This window comes from Microtus pennsylvanicus, chromosome 13 (genome assembly GCF_037038515.1).
Source record: "Microtus pennsylvanicus isolate mMicPen1 chromosome 13, mMicPen1.hap1, whole genome shotgun sequence".
Classification (NCBI taxonomy): domain Eukaryota; kingdom Metazoa; phylum Chordata; class Mammalia; order Rodentia; family Cricetidae; genus Microtus; species Microtus pennsylvanicus.
In genome coordinates this window covers 20,281,706-20,303,760 of record NC_134591.1, presented here as the reverse complement: position 1 = coordinate 20,303,760, position 22,055 = coordinate 20,281,706, and the positions used below count along the sequence as shown (strand labels likewise).

Sequence of the window (22,055 nt, the reverse complement as noted above, 5' to 3'; positions counted from 1 at the left end):
ATGTATATAAATCATGTGTGTAAAATACATGTATATTAACCAACTTTAATACTAGGATTAAATATTTTTGGCTACACATGTTACAAGTCTGAGCCGTTTCCATGAATAAATGTGGAGAATAGCTGGTGAAAAGCAGGTGACTGGGTACAAGTCTCGAAAGTTTTCCTGCTGTGAAAAATACATAAAGAGAACTATGAACTTCATCTGCATGGACCATTACCCTATGTAAACTGTTACTACTCTGCCAGTCTTGCATTTTCTATCTTCCAGCAATTAAAAAATATTTTAAGTGAATCATGCCATTCGGTTATATGTACTTCTAAGAATTTCTTAGAGCTTTTTAAAACATGTGGTGCCAATTTCAGTTTAACAAACACAGCTCCGGAGTAATAATCTAAAGTGTGCTCTGAAGTTAAGATCCCATAATATCGAAGGTTCTGTTTTGGAGTAAAAATTCCAACATTGTCACTGTGTCTTACACTTTCAAATCTCCACGTATCCTTTACCAGACAGCCTCTTCCTTCCTTCTATCAGTAAAGAAATTGTGTGAGTTTAAACTGTATATAAATGAGAAAGCCAAGATTTTGTTTTCATCCGGGGCAGTCAATTATTGAGGACTTAATACCTGTCAGATGCCGAGTTTACAACAGCTTCAAGTCCCTTCTGAGAATCCCATCTCTGCTCCAGCAAGATGGGCCATCAGGTGAAGCCACTTGCCACCAAGCTGGAAGGCCTGCTTTCAATTCCCAGGTCCCATATAGTAAAAGGGCAGAACCAACTCCTCTCAACTGTCCTCTGGCTTCTGTAGGTTTGTATAAAAATCCCACCCTATGGCTTTACACATTGATTATTAGCCGTAGTGGTGATGGTTGGAGATTTCCCATATGTAAAAAACAAATAACAAAACAAAACAAAAGCTTAGATACGAAGTTTTCTTTGTGTCTAGTGCTTCAGATTTTATGTCAGTTTTAGTCAGAGTTTGGCAGGTTAGGTAGTCTCATAGTCAAAAATCTGAAACACTTCTAGAAATACTTCATGATGTCATAGTGGAAAATTCCACACCTGACTTTATGTTTTGGATTGCAGTCTAAACACATACCCACACTCAAAATATTGTATAAAGCTGCCTTCAGGGTATGTGTATAAGGTGTACATGCATAAGTGAATTCGTGTTTAGACTTGCATTGCATTCCAAGGTGCTCCATTCTGTATGTGCCAATATCCCACACTCTGAAATCCCAAACTTCTGGCCCCAAGCATCTCACAGAAAGGACACTTGACCTGTCTTTGAGTTTTTAAACTTCCCATGAATGTAGGTCTTTTTGAAAAATCCACAGGTCTTCCATTTCTTAAGTTAGCTTTTAAGTGTTTACTTTTAATGCTCCCATTGAATAACATAATAATTGGATTGTTTATGTGCTTGGAGGCACTGAATGTTTTGCCTTATACTTCAGGAATGTCCAAATCTCACAAATACATGTCCTGTCCTGTTCCATTCTGCTGCAACCAATGATTGATAGAGATTGAGTTATTATACAGAACCTTGTTATGGGATCAGTGTCTCCTACTTTGAAAACAAATAACTCAGCCAGACGGCAACATTTATTTTCTCTAAGTGACTGGGGACCTAGCAATAGGAGGCCATTACTCTGTGACAATATTCTGTTTCATTGACATTATCTTGAAAATGTAATTGGTCCATTACTAAATAGAGGTTTTGTTACTGATCAATTTCACGTGATTTCTAAAACCATTAGGATAATAAATATATCATTCGAGTAATTTCATTGACAGACATTTTTTCTTCATTTGCATTTATTGGAGGAAAAAGTATAGATTAAACACTAGAATTTATGCTAGCTTTGACTACTTTTCCACTATAAGAAACAGAATTTATGTGCAGTGATCATATTTTCAGTGAGTACCAAACAAATGACTTTCAAATTTTTATAATTTTTTTCTACTTGTATCAAATCATAATTGTTTCCAAGCAATTAGTTTACTCTCTCAGATTTTATTTGAAGTAAGGTCCAGGTCATTTCTAAGACTTGGAGGGTTTCCTGTAAATCTACTAAAGTAGCACATCCCTTAAACTGCCCTATCTTACCATTGTGGAAGACAACAGTGTCCATAGCTACAGCATCCTGGCGGGTCTTGCAGCCTAAGTGTTTCTAAATGCGTGGCTATTTCCCAAATGTCCACCTCCAAAAAGTCATCTATAATCTTGTTAAATTAGAACACTTCCAGTATCTTTCTGACTTTTACAGTTAAGGTTACAGTATTGATTTTATTTTATAGTCCATGGCTCTCGGATGCTTAACACTAACAAGACCCCATAGCTTCTCCCCAGAGATTGCTGAGTCGCAGCCATTTATTTACCTATGCTGTTGCTTAAAAGGGGAAGAGAATGTGCTCCGTGTCCTGTGTACTTGTTTGGCATTTTTCCCTTTCAAATTATCTTTGCTGACATCACTCAGGATCCTTTAATGCCTGTTAAGATGAAATTGCCAACGGACAAAGCAGCTTGAAGTGTTTTTAAAAAAAGAAATTTAATTTATCCAATATTTGTCCTTGTAGCACTGTTCTTTATTATTCAGAAACTTGTTTTTAAGATGTCACAGGAAGGTATTTTTTGAATTTCAAAGCAATTTCAGCTTTAGCATTGCATTAAATATAGGTGTAAGTAAGCCTAAACACCTACTTTATGGAGCTGAGGTATCGTGCAGGCTTGTAGTAACATGCTAGGCCACTGGGCTTGGGTTAAAATATTCAAGAGTCTTCGACCATCACAAACGGTTCAAGTTGCTGAAAAATACAGTCAGCACTCTACTCAAGTGTGATTAGGATTGAATGGCTCATACTTAAAGCAGGAATTCTTTTCTTTAGCACAAACGTTACCATGCTTTTCCTCTTAAGAAAAACTGATTTCATTAAAAATAAAAAAGATTGAAAAATCAAACTCCAGTTGACATCTTACCCTCTCGATGCAGCCTGCCATTTTTCTGGCTAATTCTGGATGGGAGGTAGAAGGATGCTTGTGCGTAGATAAAGGGATGCTTTCTGTGTACGGCAGAGTCTTCGAACCCTGTGGCATCCTCATCAGACTACTGCAGCGGGATGAGATCCGTGTGTCTCGTCATGGCATCCAGAGCACTTTGTGAACTTGAGTGTGTAGGAAGTCGTTACCCACATCCACCCCACAGCTGTGAAGTCCTTGGAATCCTGTTCTCGTGTTCTCTTTACGGTGTTGTCAGAGACGGTGCTTGTCTTTAACTTCGTTCCTGGTGTCCTACTTACCACTCCATCTTGGAGCTCTGTAAAAGACACTTTTCCTTTTCATATTGTGACGTCGGACACACAGATCCTACACCTACTTTATGGAGCCGTGGTATCGTGCAGGCTTGTAGTGACATGCTACAAGATCCATAGTTGTCAACTCAGTATTGGGAATTAGTAACAGTCTTTGGAACTTCAAACATATCTCTAATATTTGGATAAAATATTTTTCTAGAAGTTTTTTTATAGCATATTTATATAAAATATTTCTAATACTTTTGGTGAAAGAAATAATAGTCTTTCATAGGAAACTTGAGAAGGCAAACTATAAAATTCAAATAAGAAAAATAGTTGCCTCTAATTGTTATACAGAGGTAAAACCTGGATTGGCTCTTATTAATATTTGACTGACCTATGCGAGTCAAATTTCTAGGCAGTTTTAACTGCATTTTCTACATGTTTCAGTTTGAGTTGTCATTTTGCACTGTTGGGCCTATGTGAGATATGATTTTATACGTTTTGTTTTATTTTTCATTTGTAGTATATTGGCAGCTTATCCCGTCATTCAATTTCCACTTTAAGATATCTGTGACCATACTGCTCTTTGGGTATACCAAAAAAAATTTTTTTGTTGCTCTTCTTTCTTTTTTTTGTTTTTTTTTTTTGGTGGGGAGGCGGAGTCTCTAGGACAAATTTGAACTCCTCTTCCTTCTAACTCTGCCTCCGAAGTGATAGAATTAGCAGTGTGCACCACTAAACCTGGTTGATACGAAATTTTTGAGTTCCTGCTTGCTGATAAATTTGTAGGTGATGTTTGAGTTCTCAGTCTCAGTGAATAAGAATGAACACCACTGCGTGTCTATCCTCTTAACTCTTCTGGGCTCATTTCTCTCTGTTTCACTCTTTGGACGTTAACAAACTGTAGCCTCCTAGCAAGTCACCCAGTAGAAGCTCAGAAAGAATAGACACACATTATTGTAAAGTGCACATTTTACTGTAAAACACTGGATTTAGTTTTATGCCGATTTCTCAGCCCTTGGCAAACATTGGCAGAGAGTTGAGCAAGGTCTTGATCAGCTTCTATTTATACTACAGTGCATAACTAGCTTATCTTCCCCTCCATGGCAGAAGATGCAGCACACAGCCCTGTGAGAAAATTTGCAGTATGCCCTATAAAATGTATTTAGGAACCAGTTTCTCTAGAGTCTTGACTCCGCCCCAGCGCCTCTCTTATTGTCATTTGTATGTCGTCTAATCTGTCAGGGGTTACAGCACAACTTTTCTTCCTGTGAACTTGGCTGCCTCCATTTTGCTCTGAAAGCAGTGGAGGAGACATTGGAAAAGCCATGAGATTTAGCAGAGCTTTTAAGTGAAGACGTAGCCCTTAGTGTGCTCCTTCCTGGACCCTTTCCCTCTCCCTTACTTCCCTCCTACATTTGCTTCTCTCTCTTCTTCCCCTCTCCTTTCTTCACCCTCCAGGGCAAGCTTCCTGCCAACAGTGTTTGATCAATAGTTAAATCTTATGACAGAAAAGATCTGTCAGTCTGCGCAGGGAAACCAATTGAAGTAAACACATCTGAGCTCTGGCCTGGAATCTGAAATAATAATCAGGCCATTTCAACGTAGCTTTGCTGACTACAAGATTTTTACAAAACATTTATAGCATTGTAAATAACAGGTAAACCGTTCTCTCCTCAACTTTATCTTCCCCAAGGCAAAATCACAAGAGGAGAAACTGTGGTCTCTCAGCATTTAGTTGGCAAACCATTCTCTCTGCCTTCACCTTTCCTCTGGGCACAGAGCCCAAGCCATTTCCTTGTCTCAAAGTTGCCTGTGGATTTGTGGCCTGAAGTAAAAATACCAGACTCCAGCTCCAGAGAGCACCCCACACACTTGATTTGGAAGGCTCTGGTTTATTATCTCATCTATTCTAAATAACATTATTATTTTATGCACATAGTTCGTCTCTTTTATATTGTCTTTCGGCTTCCACGCGGTGTTTTAACGGGAAGCAGGCGTTCTCCTTCTTAGTGTATAGATCGTCCTTCACTTGTACTGCTGTACGGGACTTGGCAGTTCAGTGAAGAATGGATGTGTTGACCACCTTTGCCTTCATCGAGAAATGAGTTTGGTCTCTGACGAGTGCCCACCCCAGTTTGTGTAAACCTATAGAAAGATTTTAATGTATAAAAGTCTAAAACCTGCAAAAGTCAAAAATAAAAAGGAAAGTAGAGAACTCAGAGGGACTAACAACTTAGTAAGATGTGGCTGTAATATAATCTTGTCAAACTCCAGTCAGCGCACTGTCTTTGAGTTAAATATTCCCACATATAAGATGTGTTTCTCTGGTCTGCATCATACGAGAGGGTCAAAGTTCACAGAAGTTTCCCAGCTCTTTCTGTATTGTACCTTGATTTCTGGGGGGAAAAAATGTGTGTGTGTGTGTGTGTGTGTGTGTGTGTGTGTGTGTGTGTATCGGGGTCAGAGGGAGATACCTTAAAATGTCCAACAGCTTAATAATGTAAAAACTAAGAAGATAGTTAAAACCATGACTATAGCTTTTTAAGTAGAGAAACAAAATATACATTAGCATTCAGTACTAGCAAATGAGACGATAGCCAGTGTGGGCTTGTGCGTAAAGTTCATTTAGACTTGCTTATGAGTCTGCCAAGTAAGGAAGGAAGACAGCTGAGGAATATATAAAATAATCAACCTTTAAAAATATTTCCATGCAATTACTTCTTTGTTAATTACATAGAAATATGTTTTCCTAAGCCATAGAACTGGCACAAGCATTACTATGTTATAATTTAGTGTCACGGTAGGCTAAAAATAGCAGCTCCCAGAAATTTAGGGTGTCTTGTGGACTTTTTCATAATTAATTTGAAACAGTTACAGATCCAATGTGTTATAGGAAAAGAGTGGAAATTTCTTAGCAAATAAAATGGTTTGTTTTCTAGGTTGGCTACAGAAATCGGGTTGGTATCCTTAGTGTAGTTGGACACACTGGAGAAGCCAGCCTACGTGGAAGGAGAGCAGGTGTCCCCGGCAGGCAGGTGCTAAAGGTGGCTGTTCAAGCTTGCCCCAGATCACTAGTTGACTTTGGTAAAGTTCTGCTAACAGGTGGCTAAGTGATTGGAGTGCCATGTGACATTTATCCCGGGAGCAACTTAGATGACAGGCTGCTATAGACCGAGGAAGGGGGCCTTTGCTTTTATGAAGAGATTGCCAAAACTCAACGTCTCACCAGTGTTTGCTAAGGTCCTTTGGACGTGAACAACAGTTTAATTAAGGGCTGACGTAAACACATTTCTGCACACTTTCCCTGCAGCATTTTATCACATTAGAATCGATCAAAATTGTTGCCTTGGGCTGCCTTGAACAGATATACATCTGGAGCACCATTTGTGCAAGCTGCCGCCCAGCAGAGTACATACGCTGTACTTCGCTGCGGCTCTTGCCTTTTGTAGCCGAAATTACCTTGTTGGGAGATGAGTTGGTCTAACTCCTTATTTGTGTAGGCTTTTTATCTCTTTAAAGTGATGCTGTGGAATGAATGACACATCAGGGCTTAGGATGTATACCTGCTCCAGTGCCAAAAACTCAGGCTAGCTAGTAAAAGTTACTATAACTTGGTTTGAAAAATGTTTGTTTAAAGATAGGCTTAAGTCCACGTGAACTCTTATCAGTAACTTACTTAACCTTTTGTTATTGTTGTTGTTCTTGGGAGATACTTTATTTTATAATTCACTATATAATTAGTTCTAAAGCCCTAGCTAATTGTCCAATTATGAATCTGTACCGGTATGGACAGCAAGGAGTAGTGCCTTCAACACCAACCTTCCTTTTTGAAGGCTTGGCCTCCCTAGTCTTTTGTCATGAAGAAGAATCCTTGGTACAATCTAGTATTACCATGGTTATGATTATTTAATGAATTTTTGTGTCTTACATCTGCCCCTTTCGCTGGATTGTGAACCTCACCAGCCCCAGGGCCAGTGGGTCTTGCTGAGCACCTTGAATTTGGTGTGCAGCCAAATCCCCTCCTACTTATTGGGTGCTCGGTGGTTGGTTGGCCGTCTCTCTTTGGTTTCCATTCAACTACCCTTTTGTTGTTGCTGCTGAATCATTTTCCATTATGAGGCTTATTTTTCCTTTTATTGAAAATAGATTCTTTTTCTCACACAATAATATATTCTTTTTGCGGCTCATGGAACGTGCATTTGAGACCAGCCATCGTGGGTTAATTGTGCTCACTGGGCTACCAGTGAACACCTCGTCTCACACAGCTCATTTCACATGTAAGAGGTTTGAAAATACACTACCTAGGCATGGACCTGCTTTATTCTTTCCTGCTTTCTTTGAATCCTATATTTTTTGTATATTTATTTCATTTCTAAGTTATTTCCATCCTCTACATCTCATATATATATATATATATATATATATATATATATATATATATATATATATATATGAACAGATGAAAAATGATTAAGTCATCAAGTAATATAAGGTTTTAGCATAAGATTGCTAATGACATATAGACCTCAATATTTCTTACATTTATTCACTTTTTTATTGTGTTGTGGGTGTATACACATGCTTGTGTGTACGTGTGCAAACCTTGGCCTTCATGTGATGTGGTCGGCAGAGGAAAACCTCAGGGGCCAATTCTCACCAGCCATGTGATTTCTGGGGATCAGGCTCAGATCACCAAGCTTGATACAGGTGCCTGTGCCTGCTGAGCCATGTTGCTGGCCGTAGATCTCCAAAGTTTCCCAGGTGGAATCATGGTCTGCCTAAGTATGTTCAGCCAGGCAAAGTGTGGTGTTAGAAGAAGAGAACAGGGAAACCTAATTGAATAAGGGAGAAAACATCACTCAAGGAGGCAGAAGGATGGAAACACATTCCTTGGACCCCTCAAGTACACTGTTAAAATTCTTGATTCAGATAGGGACACGTGCAAAGGTCTGGTGGCAAACATACTGTGCACGTGTGGAATCCCAGCTCTTGGGAGGCTGAGCCAGAAGGATTCTGAGTTTGAGACCCTTCTGGACTATATAATAAGACCGTCTCTATACAAATCAATTAAATAAATGAAAAAATATATAAACTGGAAAAAGATAGAAAGACAGTCAAATTTTGGGACAGTTTCCAATGTGAAGTAATTTCAATTATAAATGACTTCTATATAAATAGAACTTACATCTTGTACTAACGCTAAGGACTTCCTGGCTTTTTCCTCTTTCTTACCAGTTGTGAGGTGTTCCTGCCCTCTTTTAGAAGAAGTACCAGCTACTTCTTGTCTTACTGCTTTCTTTCTCTTCAGTGGCCTTATCTTATGTATTATTCAACTTACCCTTTATTATGGATGTATTATCATTCAACTTATTATATATTTATACATTGCCCAGCTTTGTTCAACTAATTTTCAATTTAATCTTTTTATGTATTATTCTTCCTTCTTGAGGAGCAGCGGGTTGCACAAAGCACAGCATCTGTTTTTCTTGACACGTGGGCCACCAAAAGCCTTCTCTTTCATATTTTCAGTCCCCAACCACTTTCTGTATAGTATATACATGCATTAAAAATAGAAATGATGTCATTCTTATGTTGGAAGTCTATTAGACTACAGACTTTCAAAATAAAATTAAAATCAAAACAATACAAGTTTGATTCGTGGTTAAAATGCAATGTCTAGAAACTCAGCCCTGAGATCCCCACATAATTGCCTTTCTGTTTTTCCTTAGTCTGTAGAGCTGTGCTTTCCTCTGAGAGGAATTCACTTCTGTGTCTCTGAGTGCTTAGCACAGTGCCCTTTCCCTACACATAGCAGTATTTCCCTATTGATTAATGGATCCAGAATTCATTTCACTTAATGGGAAGAGAAAGAAATAAAGCTACATTCTAATACTGCTTTATTAGACAGATGTCTGAAAGAGCACCTCCACACCCCCAAGTAGACATCTGGTAACTACTCCCAAAAGCGAAGGGTATTATTCTGATTAAGAGAAAACTTTAAATTACATAAGTCAAAAATGATAAAATCATTCATAAGCTTAAACTTTTATACAAATGACATTTGACTTCTTCCTTTCTGAAAAGAGACTCCTGTGAGTTTGGCTGTGTTTTGTGAGCATTCTGATGGTTGTGGTAGTTTTAGGGCTCTTTTTTTTAGGGTGGTTTTTGGAAGTGCTTCAGACAGAATAACTCTTCTCTACTTCTGAGTGCACTGGGAACCACTCTTTCCATGCCGTGTGTGTGGTCCTTCACCGCCCATTCTCAGAAGGTCTGGAAGACTGAGTTACATGCCTCAGGTTGTTTGTTTGGTTGTTTTTCACTTTGCATGGAGACAGAAGGAAATGTAAGAGTCAATAATAAGTAACTGTCTCTTTAAAATCACCAGTCATTGCAAATTTGAAATGGGGACAGCAGCAATGATTCTGCTGTTAGGTGAACTCTCTGCTCTTGTAGAGGCCCCAGACTTAGTTCCCAGCACTCCCATGGCGCTTGCTACCATCCATAACTCCAGTTTTGGGATCTGGTTTCTCTCCTGACCTGCAAAGTCCCCTGGAATACATGTGGGACATTCATACATACAGGCAAAATGCTCATATACCTTAAAAAGGCAATCTTTTTAAGTCGTTTAAAACACATTGAAACGGAAACATTATTATCTATCATAAGGAGTGATGTGGAGGCGCCTTCTCTTCTAACAATTTGTATGTCTAAGTTCAGCTTCTAGTAGGGAAAACCCAATACAAAATCATTCCTTTTAATGCGAGATAGTTCTTGGATGAAGCCTGGCATTGTCGTTGATATTTTGAAGGTTAACTTAAGTTGAAATGACTTTCCTTTTCCTAATTTTTTAAACCTTGCATTTAAATTCTACTCCTCACCCCTTTGTGGTAGCTTTAATTGTTGTGGCTTCATGAAAAATTTTCTTTTCTTTTTCTCTTTTTGAAAACTATATAAAAAACTGGATTCTAATAGAGCAGTAGCTGCTACCCATTTGTCAGAAGTGTGGCTTCTGCTGTCTACTGCCTACAGTAGCACGTCTATTCCTTAAGTGTCAGTTTGCTCAAAACAAATACTCAATTTTATTAGATGCCTTTACCAAAACTCAGGTAATTTTTCAAATGGTAAAAAATACCTGGCGACTAGTCTCTCACATTAATAATACTGGGAGGCCTTTTTTAAATATCAGAACATTGAAAATAAAAATGCAGGTCTTATTTTTTTAGTGTCATGCTAAAGTTTTAGTGGTTTTATTTTAAATGGTAGAGTCCTTCTAAATATGTATACAGAAAAATTGGAGATGAAATTGTATGACAATAAATTCGCTTCCAAAGTAGCACAGGGCATGGAAGTATGTGGAAGATTCTGAGTGGATAATGGCTGAAGTTGGCTGCTGGGTAGAAGAAATCTATTGTTATTTGTCTACTGTGCACACATTTAAAATTGTTAATGATAAAATACAAATTTCATAGGTTATGTTATTGTTAGAGATTTTAATATAAATTTATAAGCCTTCGTAAAAATGAGCATTACCTGAGATGTTAAATCCTGTGTCATCTTCCTCACCAATCAGAGGTGCCTGCTGGGTAGTCTGTTCAGACACGTTGTGTGACCCAAGATAATGACTTTCATAACAGCCATTAATTCTCCTGCACTAATTGGTTCACTTACCTGTTGCATTGGTCTGCCCACTTTACCTCGGCCTCTCGCCGCTGTCTGTATTTTAGCAGTGTTAAGTATGGCATGGATGGGTAAAGCCATGGATGATGATTCTTCTTCTTCTTCTTCTTCTTCTTTTTTTTTTTTTTTTTGATTTTCGAGACAGGGTTTCTCCGTAGCTTTTGGTTCCTGTCCTGGAACTAGCTCTTGTAGACCAGGCTGGCCTTGAACTCACAGAGATCTGCCTGCCTCTGCCTCCCTAGCGCTGGGATTAAATGCGTGTGCCACCACCACCCGGCCATGGATACTTCTTTTACGAGTTGGCGTACAGTATTTCTTCTGTTGTTTTGAAAATTACTGTTATTTATTCCTTTCAGCTTCCCTCCTCTAACATTCTGTCATGTTCATCCCAATCTCTTATTTTCCATTCCTTAATTCCCCTAAACGCTTTTCAGTGCAGTCTATCTCGTATACTTTCAATGCCTCTTCTCATGTTCATTTATTGGCAGGTATTGTGAATGAAGTAAGACACCTAGAAATACAAAAGTAATATCCACAATACCCTCTCTTCTTCTTTATTTTCCTTCAGTAGGTGTTTCACTTTATAGAAGCAGAGGGTAAATCCAGAAACTGGTGTCATTTCTGGAATCAAGGAGTCCTCTAAAACAGACTTGTGAAATGAGTATTAATCATGAATTGGGGGTCTTTTTAAGTGGGTCTCCATAGTGAGTCCCTTGTAGATAGTCCTCCTCTGTTTAATTTCTGGAGGGCATGCTCTGTCTAAACTGTCTATGGCCGCATGTGCCCCTCTATAACATTCAGACACAGGTACCTCAGATCTAGACCTTGCTCATGTGTGTTCTCCCAACTGCGCGTCTCCTTTCTTCACACATCGCTTGAAGTAGTTAAGTATTTTACCCTGTCCCACCACTTTCAAATGCTTTCTTATAGCTCTTTTATCCCCGTGCACATTTTGAACATGGAACTAGATGGGGGCTGCCTTCCTCAGCACAGTCAGGAGAGCAGTACTCTGTACACAGAGGCCGGGACTATAGCAGCAAATGCCACAGTGTCTCCGCTCTCACCCCACACACGTCCTCCCCACTGGTGACAACTCTTTCCATGGCATTTTCTTCTTGGCTAACAGTGAATGTCCCTAAGTCAGGAATTGCTTTTTATGTTACTTAATATCCATATTTATATGGGAAATAGAGGAATCTGATAATTGTTTGTAGAATGAACAGGTTAGGGAATATATATATTGACTGTACAATGGCATAAGTTTTCCATATAAGATGTTAAGTCAGGGATTGTTTCTCACATACTAGCACCCAGAAATGCCCTCGTTGTTATCACAGTCTAGATATCAGGTCAAAACAGCCCTAAATCGCAGAAATGAAAGAAGTCAGTGAGCTCTGGGTTACAGAGGACCTTCAAGTCTCCAGCGTGTGGATTTTCCCATCTTCTGGGCTTCTTTAATGGTGCTTTGGGTAGCTTCAGCTGGAATGCTTCTGAAAGATATCTTACAGCTCGAGCACAGCTGGGCCTTTGACCTTGTGTATAGATTTTTCTAAATGGGTGAGAGGAAAAGAATCCTAGAGCATTGGGAAATGAGATCTGTTATGTTGACACCAGCCTCATTGCGTAAGAAGGCCCGGCTGCTTGAATGTGTCCCTTTTCCTTTGCAGATATGTCTTCTCCAACGACAATGAAGAAGCCCGAGAAGCCACTGTTTAGCTCTACATCTCCACAGGATTCTTCCCCAAGGTTGAGCACTTTCCCCCAGCACCACCATCCCGGAATACCTGGAGTCGCGCACAGTGGTGAGGAGTTTCAAGTTCCTCTCCTCCACACAGCAAACACTTAAGGGTGGAGGGGAAGTTTACCACCGTTGCTAGGGTGACTATATCCTCTATATAAACACAGGAGGACCCAAAGGGAAGGTTGCTAATGGACAAAATGTTTTTTTCTTATCAGTTTATGAGAAGATATTTAATATTGTATAATTTAATAAATATTTTAATTTGGAAATTTAAAGTTTTAATCACAAGAACTTTTAAAAATGGGATATATATTTACCCTAACTTTAGCCTGAGATTGGCCCAAGTTATGTATATTCTGCTAGAGAAAGATGGAGTTCTAAGTATATTGATGAGTTTAGGGGTTCTTTTCATAGGAACCGAGAATATAGACTTTGCCCATAAATAAGTACTTACTTACGAATAAAATTAATAAGATTATACATGCCAGATGTTCTATATGCACAAATATTTCTGTCTGGGGCACATGATATATCTGATAGTTTAGTTAAGAAGGATTATTCAACATTTCATATTGATATTTTAGTGAAACAATAGTATAACTTTGAAAGTTGAAGAACTATATAAATTAGTACTCAGTACTGTATGCTGGGTATCTGTTACTTTTAAGCCTCCTAGAGGCTAGTGGCTTGATAGTTTTACATATTACTATATTTATAATATTTTTTTGCTTCTCATTTGTAGTTAGATGACCCTTATCCTGCTGTATCTAGTTTTTAAACCTTCACTCATAAGTTGTAACATGAGGTTTATTGTTGCTTTCTTTAAAAATGCATAATCTTAGTTATAATTAGTGAAATTATGAAACTAAGAGGAATATAAAATTATAGTGGTAGAAGAATTTTCATATAAATTGTTTGATCTTCTGAGCCAAATGGGAAAAAAATCAGTAACCACTTCATAGATGTTGCATATTTGGCCATGATTAATTTCTAGGTCATGGCTTCTGCATATGACACCTGATTAAGAATTCATGCTTATAATGGTTTAAATAATTAAATGGTACTTTTATATATCATATAGATAATGAAACATGAAGCCGCTATATAAACTTTACATTTTGGTTTTCTGTCAAATACTTAAATACCCAAAATACCAGTCACATATACATTTAGTATATTTAATAGGTACCCACCTTGGTAAGAACCTTGGTCAAGGCAAAGGTTTTGCTCTTAAAGCACTTATGACATAGTAGGGATTAGTGGACCAATCCCTGCCCAAGTATATAATCTCAATAGGACCAGGTTCTTGGTGGAGATGTCGATGCCTGAAAGAGATATGTTTTGCTAAATTTAAAGAGTGGGCTATCCACAAGAAGGAACAACAAGCCAGCAAGATGCATGTTCCAGGAAGAGGCAACAATAGGTCCCAATATAGTATGGTCACTGTGGCAAGGAAATGACAGGTGGCCTAGGACCCACAAATTCTAGTAAGGCCAGTGATCCAGGAAAGGGGCCTGACACACAGGAGGACCCACACAAATCTGTGAAATTGCTGGGATGCTATTATAGAGACAATGTGAAATCAATTGCAGGTATTTCAGCAGGAAAGACACAAAATTGCAAGGGTATTTTTAAAAAGTCTTTGGTACAAAACGATAAAGGTAGTGCTGGAAGGAGTCAGACTAGAGGGAGAAAGACAATTAGGAAGAATTTTCAATAATGCAAGCAAAAATATGCAAATCTATGTTTTCTCTCAAAATGAAGGAAAACATTTCTGTTGTGTAATTTGCTTTTCTGTCCTTTTCAAGGGATTAAAATGACTTTTGTTTACAAGGTAAACTTTTTATTTTGAAATAAAAAATCTAATCTGCTTTTTTCAATCCCACTCCAGTTCCTGAGCTACCCATAGATTTGAATTCAAACTTGAATTGTTCCACTTCTGTTAAAAAAAAAGATTTTTTTTTTCTAAACTGCTGAGACCAATGAGTTCTTAAGCCCAGTGGTCAAGATGGAGCACCTGTGTTTCTCACAGGGGTTTATGTGCATGTGGGAACAAAATCCATAGTTAAATGAGCAGATTAAGATCATTTAATCACTTATGACTCTGGGTGTAGTTCATTGGTAGAAAGCACTTACCTAGTGTTGTTGATGTCCTGGCCTTAGGGTCAAAAACAAAACAAAACACAAAAACAAACCTTTGACACTAAGTTAAAAAAATGCCTGATTTTCAGTAAACATTTGTACTTCTTTAAGTTATGCTTCAAGTGAATGTACATCTTAAAGAAATTCGTGCAGGACTTCTGTTGTAAGAAATGTACAGTTGTTCCCCACAACATGTGGAGAAGGGAAAAGGTTTAAACCACGGATTCTGTTGCCATGCCTCTGCAGGTTCCGAAAACCAGTCTCCTAGTCTTGTTGATCTAAATTTGTGGTTCTGCAGTATGCACTCCTAAATTTTCATATCCTGGGTGTTTTCTTTGAGGAAAATAGCAATGTGTCTTAAAACTCTCTCCTTCTCCCTCTTTCTTTTTGTCATAATTATAAAGCTGAAGATGATCATTCTAGACAATCTTCACTTGTAGTCACGAAGAGAACTTAGCTCGCACATTGTTTCCCAAACCATGGAACACTGTTTTTATTTTCTTATGACTTGGATCAAAATTTCAAAGCAATAGAGATTTAGGCTTTACTTTTATAAATTTGTTGTCTTAATTAATAATTATATAATTATTTCCAGGAGCTTTATAGAGATAATGGCTAAAATATTTTTCTCCATCTTTAAGTTTTATTTTTCAGAACTAAACATTATGATCATACTATTGTGGAAATCACCACTGACTATGATCTAAAGCACATATAGTATTTCCTTCTGACAGTAGAACATACGATTGTAAAATACATGGGCAAATTCATATGTTTACCTATATAACAATTTAAGAGTTTTGTGGTTTTTTTAGATTGTACCTCAACAATACCTTTGAACTTCAATATAGTAACAGCTGGAATCAGATTAAAAATAGCTATAGGATGAAGATCTTCTGGTTTGGATAGGAACCATCTTCATTAGGAGGAGGAGTCCAGCCCATGTGCTAATACACCAGAGTATTTACACAGTGAGCAGACCATTATTCATGACCTGACATTCTGGTCTGTTAACTGTTAGCTTTCATTTTAAACAACTGTCAGCTAGGTTGTATAAGGAGATGATTTATTTGAAATTGAGTTGCATTTCTATTATGAGTTATAGTAGAAAAATTGGTGTGTCTTTAATTAATGCGATAGCTTTGTCTGAATTTAGGGAGACAAACACTTGTAATCAAAGACTATATCTTGAATGGAAAGGAATTTGCTGAAAGAAATACTTTGTCTAGTTTTACCATACAGGAGAATTTTCTTTTTCTTTTAATTGTTCTTGGGTCTGGAAAGAAAGATGTGTTGGTTATGTAGGGTGGCTTTGTGCCTATATGTCCTTCGTGGTACTAGCATTGGGAAAGCACACTGAAACGTGGTTTAATTGTGGGAGCAAGGGAATGAACGGATCTGTTTTCTAGCACTGGAAGGGAATGAAGCCGGAAGGCAGACTGCTGACCAGCGACCTCTGTGTTTTTCTCTTGTGTGTTCTGCAGTCATCTCAACTCGAACTCCACCTCCACCCTCGCCGTTGCCGTTTCCAACGCAAGCTATCCTTCCTCCAGCCCCGTCAAGCTACTTTTCTCATCCCACCATCAGATACCCTCCCCACCTGAATCCTCAGGATACTCTGAAGAACTATGTCCCTTCTTATGACCCATCCAGTCCTCAAACCAGCCAGGTAAAAATAAGAGGAAACAAAATAAACATAGTGCCCAAGGGGAGTGGGATGGGCCTCGTTCTCAGGCACCAGGGTTAGTCAGAGTATGCCTGGAACATCGAGCCTTGCAGTCTGTCTCCAGAAAGTCTCTTGGTGACTCAATACTTTTTTCTTATTTAAAGGTGGCTGAATGACAGGTAGGAAATGTGTTGCCCCAGAGGGATAAATTTGTGAAGATGTTTTGGATTTTATGTTTTTGGATTGAAAGAAAGTTTATGCAGAATGTTCAATGCCAAAAACACGCTAAGCTGGAGTTCACACCTCTGAAATACCTGGTTTGACATAGGGACAAAGTGCTTATTGCAGGCAGGAGCAAGGTATGCGCTAAAATAAACAGCCACAAAAGAACTTACAGCTGTATTTATAGGCCAGTTACTCGGCATTAAAATCAGCTTTGGTAATGTAAACATTTTCAGCCGCCTTTGATGACTCCTGACTCTTTGCAGAGACATGACTTACATTTAATAATGAATGGCATTTCCAGCTCTTTCTGTCTCTGTCTGTCTGTTTTTATCTATCATCTGCCTATTTATCTGTCTATCTATCTGCCTATCTGTCTATCTATCTATCTATCTATCTATCTATCTATCTATCATCTATCTATCTACCATCTATCTAACTATCGTCTATCTATCTATCTATCTATCTATCTATCTATCTATCTATCTCTCTATCTCTCTATCTCTCTATCTCTCTATCTCTCTATCTCTCAGCATCCCTTCAGGGATTCGTTGTATAAGTGCAGCAACTCTTGTGCATCCTCACTCTGGATCATGGTTTCTCCGGGTGAGTGGTCACTACACAGGGGTTTCTCACAGGAGAATTTTGCACAGCCAGCTAAACAGTCTTTGTGCCAGGAATGAGTTTATCAGTAGTTACAGCAATCAGGTCTCTAAGGTAATTTTGATCTTAAGGTACTAGTATCAGGCTTTGCTGTTTTATCTCAAAAACCCCTGTCCACTTCTAACAACTTTGGGGGATTTATACGATGTTTTATGAAACCGCTGTTAAGTTGTGCTAAAATCAGAGTACATAAGTATATGCATATCAATTGTAAAGTTTTTTTGTGAGCACTTTTGTGTTACATTGTTAAATGAAACACGATGGTCCCTTCTGGATGTTTGGTTTTCAACATAATATACTGTACCTCTTGTGTGGCTTAAAAAGTTACCTTTGCTTTTAGTTTCACTAACTAATATACGAAACTAAATATTAACAATTGAGAGTTAAACATCTATTTGTGCTACAGAAAAAAATGCCCATGTGGTGTGATGATGATGAATCTAAAGACAATTGAGTAAGGAGCGAGATCTTAGGGTACCAGTTCAGAAATGAAATTTGCTCTCTGAGTATCAATTCAAAACTCTGTTCCATAGAGTATTTTGCTAGACTCATCTGGGAACCGTGCACACAAGGTCTGATTTCAATTTGTGTAGAATTTCCATGAATAACAAAGTCTAATTAAGACATCCATTAAAAGTCCTTAACGTTAATTCAGTGTGGAAAATCTTAGAGTTCCATTGGATTTTTTTTAAACTGATGTCTTAATTAGGCACTGTTAAGGGGGAAATTATGCAAATTAAAATCAGGCCTTAGTGTTACGCATTTCTTTAATTATTCAGTGCTTGTTTTACATATATTTCGATTTCTTTATATGTTAAAAGTGCATATTAGGTGATAATCTGCCGCTTTTGGTCACAGTTTTTCCTGCATGTTTTCAAAGTAAATGTCCAGCTTCTAAAGGAGCATCCTTCTTCCATCTCAGTTGAAAGCCAAAAGCAAAAAGAAAATTTCAGAATTGTATGTACTGGGAAGACATAGTAAACAAGGTAGTCTATTGCCAGTGCCGTTCATCCTTTCTTTTCTCTATCCCGCAGCAGCTGGAAAGGTAGAGATTTGAGAAACTAGCTGCACTCATTTAACTGGTAGAAAACTTGAAGTGAAACCTTCATTTGGCCCAGGTTTTAGAAATGTCTGCATGGAATTGGGTGCTCTCTTTTGTCCCCTTCCCTCCTTTTGAATGGGAGAATACTGTCCGTTCGTAGCCATTCAATTCCTGTGGACGGACTGTACACTGCAAAGCTTATCTTCTGTGGCAGTGTTTACTTGAGATTCCTGCCATCTGACTCCTGCGCCAGGTAGATATGAACTGTCTTGGTGAACATTATGCAGAAGCACTTTTGCCATTGACTGTACCATGAGCGCGAAAATGAGAACTTCCTTCTTCCAAGGACATATACAAAGCAGTCATTTATAATGTTCCCATAGCCAGAAGCTGATAATGTCTATTTTAAGGAACAAACTACCACTGACCTAGAAAGAAAAATGTGTCTTTATAATGAATGGCAGAAATTTTTTTTTCTAGGAACTGTTGTATCTGCTTTGATGTTTAATTCCAAACTCAAAGCTCATTTGCATTTCAGGGTAGATCAGTTGCTTTGTGCCTTCCAGAGCTAAAGATGGGGGGACTGACTACTGCTTCTGGGCTTCATCCAGCGTCATGCTAATCTGGATTCTTAAGCAACTACGGTGCCTTCTCCTCCCCACAGCAGTTTGGAGATTGCTCCCATTACTACTGCTCCAGTTATAGGGAGACAGTCATGCTATTCAGTGGAATATTTTGAAACAAATTGGTTTAAAGATACAATTTTCCAATAGGCTTTCATCAAGGAAAATTCCAGTTTATTTTCCTTATATATAGTTAAATAATTAAAGTTATTCATGATGAATAGTCAGGATGTTCAAAGTCAATTTAAAAAAAAAGAATAGAGGAACTAGTCCCTCTGTTACCTACCCAAAGGCTCAGTTCATGCCTCTGAGTCAAAATATTTAAGTACTGTTAGCTATCTTTCCCTAAAGAAATATCCAGTTATAATCTATATATATGGATTTAGATACATATTGTTTCACTGATCTCTTTGCTTTGGGGAAGCTGGGATTATAAAGACCATATATTTGTGGAGAATACTTTCCAGAAAATTCTTAGAAAGATCATGAAGTGAGTAATAGTTCTATGAGTATAACCAAAAATAGACTTCTCTACCTGGGATAATGTAGTCCAGGCTTTCTTCAGACAATGCACCTTTTAGGGGTTTGCTCCTTCCACAGTAACTATTTTTTCTATTGAGTGGTCAAAACTCAAGTAATAGTATCTTTCCTGAAACTGGCCAGGGAGTTTTCTTCATTAAATCTCACAAACAGCAGCATGCATTGGCTGGTCCTTGCATCCTCTTTGGTTCATCCTTGTCCCTTCCTGTGGGGATGTTTTATTCCTAAGCATAATGTCTGACTTCTGCAGTTTATAAATCTGTGTGTACCGGAAATCTTAGATGCTTTACAACTCATTCTATCTGCTTGTGGTAGCAAATTCTTGAAAGTGAACTGGATATCCTAGAGTCTAAATTGCCTGGTATGTGTGTCTGCAATACCTGTGTACGAGCAAAAGCTAGAGTTTTATATGCAGAAGAATGGACTATTGACTGTAAACGAAGGAAACTATATAGAGTTGAGTTTGTTTCCCATCCTTGACTTTTTGTATCGCTCTATCAGTGACACCATTGTTTAGAAGGAAAATATTGTACTGAGAGATAAACTGAGCATGAGCTGCAGAGCATAGGATTGCTGGGTTCTTATTGTAGAGAATTCAGGAAGGAATTCCATTGTAGTTTGAGCTAGGCATCAGTCTCACTCAGTGTGGGTTTTCTGGCCTACTAATGAGAGGGTCAGGCCAGCTGGTCTTTTAGGGGTATTGTAAAGAGGAAATCCTCTGTCCAAAGTGCACTAATGGTCAAGTACCGTTGCTGCTGCTTCTTACTACTAACCATTGATTGGCCTTCAGCTCAGACTTGAGAGGGACTGCATGGCAAATCTCCACCCTGTGCAGAATCCACATGCGTGCACCGCATGGAGCTGTTGGACAGGACGACTGCCTTTTGGATCGCTTCACCCGGCATTCTGTTTTTGTTTTGTAGCCTAACAGCAGTGGTCAAGTAGTAGGGAAAGTGCCTGGCCATTTCCCTCCTGTCTTGGCACCCTCTCCCCATCCCAGTGCAGTGCGGCCTGTGACCCTGACCATGACAGATACTAAACCCATCACTACATCCACTGAAGGTGAGGCAGCTTCACCTACAGCAACCAGTAAGTATTTCCGTAGGAAATGAGAAATGTCCATCGAAGGCACCATTGGATCTATGATCCAAGGTGGAGAACACGGGGACTTTTCCGGCTACCTGAGCAGATGGAGATTTCTCATTTAAGTGGAGCTAGCAGGCATGGACGTGGCCTAGCTGTCACATGCTCTCTCTTATCAAATTTCCGTTAGGGCATCATATTTGATAAGGGAGAAGCATGCTTTTCTTTTTTTTTGAGCAAACAGACCACAACAAAAGTGATCACCCATGCCTGCTTGTTCAAGGTAGACATTGAAGTTACACTGATAACACAACACAGTATACAAAGGTTTTCCATCACCAGAAGAGAGATTAGATAATTATCACTTATTGGAGCATTTCTAGAAATCAAACCCCTCCCCCAAGTGAATAGAATCAGTTCCTCTGCAAGATAATTACATGTTTACCTCATTGTAGGTTATGCCATTGTGAGAAGCAGTCACACATTGCACTGAGCAGGCAAGGACACTGTGAAGCATAGGGTTAGGTATGTGTAAGGTCCCTACACGTTCATTATCTACAGCTTTTTCTTTAAATCTTTCAGTTGTTTTTGCTAGCACCTGACAATCAGATGCTGGGCGTGTTAGCATGGCCACCGCATTGCAAATGGTAGCATCCTTTTGTAGCACACATCCGTAAGTCAAATGGTTCCTCCAAGTTAGCATAGAACATTCAGAATTAGATGAGGAATTCATTTTCAGTTGGCTTCACCCAAACTACCAGCTTCTTAAAGGGCACTGATGTGCACAGATGGGCAACTGATGAGGTTTCATCCGGGAGGCACTGGCGTGTTCCATCACCATGATGTGTTTCTCAGATTCTCATTGTTTTTCTTGCAGAGAGCAAAGAAAACCTTTGTGCTCTGGAAATTCCCTCGTGGAATTACACCATCAGAGACATCATTGGCTCTCACTCTCTCTCTTCTCTCTCAACCATTGGAAAGACATTCTTTTTTTTTAATAATTTCTAAAAACATATAAAGAAACTATCCAGGAAAAAAAATGGGCAATCCCTTAGGTGCACAGTGACTGTTCAGCACTTACTTTATCAGACTTCATGAGCCCGACAAAGCAGTAAGTCCAGAGAGGCTTAGGATGTACACGACTGTTCAGTGATGCTTGGTAATCCGCTCACTGGTAAAGAGTCCAACCCTAGGAGCCTTTCCTAAGGGCAAAAATGGGTGAGACTCCTCTTCTGGATGGTTTCTGTGCATAGTACAGTCACTGAGACGCTATATGCATGCTTTTACAGTGAGCATCACAGCCCCTTTGAGCTAAGACACAGTTTAAATAAAAACACATAAAATATGTTCTTCAAAGGC

The 22,055-nt window shown here is 38.7% G+C and overlaps 1 protein-coding gene across 7 annotated transcripts in view; it reads left to right on the top strand.

Annotated features, from left to right (window-relative positions):
* Nfib (nuclear factor I B) overlaps window positions 1–22,055 on the top strand; it is a 221,967-nt gene that overhangs the window by 160,263 nt on the left and 39,649 nt on the right. For 4 of the 7 annotated variants that reach the window (XM_075946296.1, XM_075946292.1, XM_075946295.1 and 1 more), the window contains 3 exons: window positions 12,642–12,776; window positions 16,342–16,526; window positions 20,537–20,702. In XM_075946296.1, the coding sequence (XP_075802411.1) occupies window positions 12,642–12,776; window positions 16,342–16,526; window positions 20,537–20,702 (486 nt within the window). The remainder of the gene's footprint in view (window positions 1–12,641; window positions 12,777–16,341; window positions 16,527–20,536; window positions 20,703–22,055) is intronic. The other 3 variants (XM_075946297.1, XM_075946298.1, XM_075946294.1) reach the window with 2 other exon arrangements.